This window comes from Lactuca virosa, chromosome 4 (genome assembly GCF_052849685.1).
Source record: "Lactuca virosa cultivar CGN04683 chromosome 4, Lactuca_virosa_CGN04683_v6, whole genome shotgun sequence".
Classification (NCBI taxonomy): domain Eukaryota; kingdom Viridiplantae; phylum Streptophyta; class Magnoliopsida; order Asterales; family Asteraceae; genus Lactuca; species Lactuca virosa.
Window position 1 is genome coordinate 134,007,050 of NC_136429.1, and position 5,548 is coordinate 134,012,597.

Below are 5,548 nucleotides of genomic sequence, written 5' to 3' on the forward strand. Positions count from 1 at the left end.
GTGCATGTCCTTCAGAATCCAATATACATATGGGCCATAGTTTTGCTCACTCTTTTCCACTTACATTGCAGAAAATATGTGGCATACTTCATTCAACGTCTAATCCTTTGGGTCCAATAACAAATTGGAAGACAAAACCATGTGATCTTGCATTTTGCTAGAATGTGTCACAATCTCTTCGCTAAAATTCCTACTATGACCCAATCTTATTGTAATCTTCTTACACCTATATAACGCATCCAATTGTGCAGATATCAAGCACAACTCCTCCACAGCACCTGTCACAAAAACGAAATCCTTTCATATTTCATTTTTTCACCAAAACAAATTAAGTGACCTTACCCTTCATATATACATGGCTATTCGTATGCCTCGGATCATTCAAGCAAAGATAGTTCTGGGCCGATCATCGTCCAATGGAAGCCGTTCATCGTTATCTACAGAAATCATCCCTAAAGGACATTTTGCAGTTTATGTTGGTAATCAAGAGAAAAGGCGATTCGTTGTTCCTGTATCATTATTAAACCAGCCTTCGTTCCAAGACTTGCTACATCAAGCAGAGGAAGAATTTGGATTTGATCATCCAATGGGCGGCCTCACAATTCCGTGTCGTGAGGAAGTGTTCATTGATGTTGCCTGCCGCCTTAGGGCTTTCTTTATCAATGTCCTCTAAGCCATTAATTGTAAATCAGAGGGAGTAATGTTGTCTCCAAATTAATTGTATGATAACAAAATTTAGTTTCAGCATTAATACATTAATGACGAGCATAGTTCAACTTATGGTGTTCATGTCTATGCCATTAGGGCTTTCTTTATCAATGTCCTCTAAGCCCACCAGAACCACGTACTTACTTTTGTTCTTTAGCTTGTATTTTCAATCTGTTCAAAAAAAGTGTGTATGCCACATCTTTCTCCATATACTATAGCCTTAAGGCCTGGATCAGTTGTTTCTATAACACCACCTACCCAAGAGCTATCAGTTATTGTTCTTTTCCTCTAACCTGTTATGATAGGGACTGATTGGTGAAGAGAAATCGGCCGATGACCAATGATCAATAGTTAGATAAAAATTCATGGTAGGATCACACATGTTAGTGTATTAACTCAAGGGAACGACTTTGTAAAGGGCATTGTAATGTCTCTCTTGAGGAAGCTCGGAAGTTTAAAGAAAAGAACTCATATTGCGAATACCATGGTACTTAGCTTCTTCTGATGGCAAACTATTAGGCATATTTATATTAGATCATGACCATATTACTAATTAGGAAGGTTTCAATATAAAGTCTAGCTACAACTCTTGTATAGATATCATGAAAACTAAGGAAAAAGGCAAGGCATTGAGTTTCAAATATTATAATCACAAAAGAATTCCAACAGAGACCCCTCTTGGAACATCCTAAACATCATCACATCCTACTTTCTTCCCAAGAGATTTATTCCGCTACAAATCTTAATTACTCAAGCAACATGGCAATCACTAACAACCTACCAAAATAGTTAGAAAGACCCCACAATACATGGACCTATATATATCAAGTTTTCAACATCACAAGTTACTGCTTGTAATCAATAAATGAATAATATAAAAACACAATGGGTCACTTAATTAGTTGATATCAGAGTTACGGAAAAGCAAACAGCCAATCGGCTATCAGTTAAAGTCAAATAGCGGATCCTTTTGTATCGATCATTGATAACAGAACAACCTTCAGAAGATATATATCTGATTTTCTTCAGGAGGGAAAAGCAAAATATTTAAGTGCATACTATGTGTTTAATTCATATATCAGATTAGATATGAGCATTGATTTCTTTTTGGATGTTTTGTTGATTTCAGGACCTGAAATTGTGGACTTGTTGCACTTGAAAAAAAGATGCCTAACCTTCTGATATTATTGACAAACATGGCCATGTGAGAAATAATGATGTGTGTCCATAAGACTCACTTGTACATGGGCCCATACTGTAGCTCAAGCTTGGCCACTCAGCATTACTGAAACTTTGTGGCATACTTCATTGTACATATATAATTCTTTGGGGCCAATAACAAGTTGGAAGACAAAACCTTGTGATTTTTCTTTTTGGTAGAATTTGTCACCATCTCTTCTTTGAAATTCCTACTATTATTCAATCTTCATTGAAATCTTCATACACCTATAAAATGGATACAATTGGGCTGATATGAAGCACAACTCCTCCCAAAATCCATCATAGCATCTTTCACATAAAAGAAATCCTTTCAGAAGAAAGAGACCGTAGCCTTCATATAAAAATGGCCATTCGTATGCCTCGAATCATTCAGGCCAAAAAAGTTCTCTGTCGATCATTCTCCAATGGAATCCGCTCATCATCATCATCGGTAGACATCATCCCCAAAGGACATTTTGCAGTTTATGTTGGTGATCAAGAAAAAAGACGATTTGTTGTTCCTATATCGTTATTAGAGCAGCCTTCATTCCAAGATCTGCTACGTCAATCAGAGGAAGAATTTGGTTATGATCATCCAATGGGTGGCCTCACAATTCCATGTCGTGAGGATGTCTTCATTCAACTTGCATCTGGCCTGATCTGCTCATTATGACCAAGAATTTTGCATTCTATTTGATAACATATACATAATTTTGTACAGTAGAAACCACCATGAAACCTAAGTATTTGTAAAGTAGTCTCCAAATTGTACGATAACCAACACTAGTTTGACTATTAACATAGCAATGTAGAACATCATTCAGTTAAAAAGGAGAATGAATTGGCTTAAAGTTTCCCGTAGGTATATTATTGATATATATATATATATATATATATATATATATATATATATATATAACAATTACACAGGAAGATCCATAAGAATCGGATCTCTGCAACTACAAAACAGCTTCTAGATAATTACAACAATCTAATCTAGTTATCTATTTATTATTTGAATTAGTTGGATAACCCTTCTCTTTACATTCCCCCTCAATCTTAACGACTACAAGGTTAAGATTGGACTTCATACGATCCAACATCTGACGAGTAACCGGTTTAGTGAATCCATCAGCTATCTGATCTTTTGAAGAAATAAAACGAACATCAAGTGCTCCCATGGCTACCTTCTCTCTGACAAAATGGAAATCGACTTCAATGTGTTTTGTTCTTGCATGGAATACCGGATTCGCTGTTAGATAGGTGGCACCCAAGTTATCACACCATAGAACAGGTGGTCTTGGTTGACAAACTCCAAGCTCCTTGAGTAATGACTGTACCCATATCACTTCCGCTGTACCATTAGCCAATGCCTTATACGCCTTATACTCAGCCTCCGTACTTGAGCGTGACACTGTGGGTTGTTTACGAGAACTCCACGAAATCAAATTTGGACCTAGAAACACAACAAATCCTCCGGTAGATCTACGATAATCCAAACAGCCAGCCTAGTTGGCATCTGTAAAAACACTTAATAGTGTGGAACTAGACTTTCGAATATTGAGCCCAGTATTGATCGTGCCCTTTACATATCTAAGTATTCGTTTTGCCGCTTCCCAGTGCATATCTGTTGGTTTGGAAAGATATTGACATACCTTGTTAACTGCAAACGAAATATCAGGCCGAGTTAGAGTAAGATATTGCAATCCTCCAACCATACTTCTATACTTGAAAGCATCATCATCACTCAACAACTTCCCATGATCTTTTAAAAGTTTATCTATGACAGACATGGGGGTTGAGACACTCTTACAATTCTCCATGTGAGTTCGATGTATGAGATCATTAGCATATTTTTGTTGAAACACGTTGATCCCCCCTGAATTGTGAGTGACTTCAATCCCAAGAAAATACTTGAGGCGACCAAGATCTTTGAGTGGAAAAGCCGATGAAAGATTACTAATAAGTTGGTCAACAATGTGTTGAGAGGAGCCAACGATAACTATATCATCGACATACACCAACATGTAGATAGTATGATGACCATGATGAAACAAAAACAACGAATTATCAGCTCTGGAGGAGCGAAAACCAAGATGATGAAGTTTTTCATTGAGACGAGAAAACCACGCACGGGGTGATTGTTTTAGCCCATAGATAGATTTTCGAAGCTTGCGGACATAATGCGGATGTGTGGCCTCTTCAAAACCAGGAGGTTGTTTCATATAAACATCTTCATTTAAGAATCCATGCAAAAACGCGTCGTTGACGTCAATCTGTCGGAGATGCCAATTTTTAGAGACAGCCAGAGCAAGTACCAATCGAACCGTAGATGGCTTGACAACTGGGCTGAACGTGTCTTGGTAATCAATACCGTATTGTTGGGTAAACCCACGTGCCACCAAGCGTGCCTTGTGTTTGTCTAGTGAACCATCCGGATTTAGTTTGGTTTTAAAAATCCATTTGCATCCAACAATGTTAACCCCATTTGGTCGCGGTACTAAGGACAAGGTGTTATTCCTTTGTAGGGCTGCAAATTCGTCTTCCATAGCACTGCACCACTTTGGATCAGCTAAGGCCAACTGATGTGATGTTGGTTCAGCAAAGAAGGCCCGCCTGTTGGGATTATAGAGAATTGTACCATCATTAAACCGTTTAGGAAAAGATTTTCCAGCTCGTCCTCGTGTGACGATACCAGATGGGACAACTGGTGGGCTGACCAGAGTGCTTGGTGGAGTGGTCGGAGCAGGAAACATAGATTGGGGTTCATTGAAAGCTGTACCACCGGCTGTAGAAGTTGTACCGTGAGTAGTGGCTGTGACAGTGGGTACTGTATCTGAAGCTGCAGGTTCACTTGTAGATGGTGGTGAAATCGTGGGGATTGGCATTGTATGTGTATCAATAGACATTCCAGACATTGAGCTATTCATTGGAACTGTAGCTGCATGAACAGGATTAGCTAATAACAAGGATATATCATATTTTCTCATGTGGTCGTTCATGATATTAAGTTCTGTTTGAGGAAACTCGACACTCGGCAACGATTGTGATGGAGTGTTTGACACAGTAGTTGCAAAAGGAAACCTAGACTCATCAAAGATCACATCCCTAGGAATATAAATTCGACCAGTTTGCTTATCGAGACATTTGTACCCTTGGTGCATAGAACTGTAACCCAAGAAAACACATATAGTAGATCGAAAAGAAAGTTTGTGTGTGTTGTATTTTCGAAGACTTGGCCAGCAAGCACAGCCAAAGGTGCGCAAGAAATTATAATCAGGTATGATATTTAAAAGGCGTGTGATAGGAGTAGAATTATGAATAACGGGGTTAAGCATGCGATTAATTAAATAACAAGCCGTTAGGAAAGCTTCGTCCCAATATTTAAGAGGAAGTGAGGAGTGTGCTAATAAGTCAAGCCGGTTTTGACAATATGACGGTGTTTTCGTTCCGCCATACCGTTTTGTTGGGAGGTATGCGGGCACGATACTCGATGAGAAATTCCACATTGCTGAAAGTATTTATGGATTTTGTGATATTCACCCCCCCCCCCCCCCAATCTGATTGTACAATACGAGTTTTGGTGTTTAACAAACGTTCAACATGTTTTTGAAAGGTATAAAAAACTTGTTCAACATCA

The 5,548-nt window shown here is 38.5% G+C and overlaps 2 protein-coding genes across 2 annotated transcripts; both read left to right on the plus strand.

Moving 5' to 3' along the window:
• Positions 1-266: 266 nt before the first annotated feature.
• LOC145168505 (auxin-responsive protein SAUR24-like) lies at positions 267-789 on the plus strand. The gene has a single exon (XM_079087301.1). It carries the CDS (start codon positions 356-358, stop codon positions 671-673), a length of 318 nt encoding a protein of 105 aa, XP_078943427.1. The 5' UTR covers positions 267-355; the 3' UTR covers positions 674-789.
• A 1,296-nt stretch (positions 790-2,085) lies between these two features.
• Positions 2,086-2,732, plus strand: LOC145168507 (auxin-induced protein 15A-like). The gene has a single exon (XM_079087304.1). The coding sequence runs from the start codon at positions 2,273-2,275 to the stop codon at positions 2,579-2,581; it is 309 nt and encodes a 102-aa protein (XP_078943430.1). The 5' UTR covers positions 2,086-2,272; the 3' UTR covers positions 2,582-2,732.
• The last annotated feature ends 2,816 nt before the right edge of the window (positions 2,733-5,548 follow it).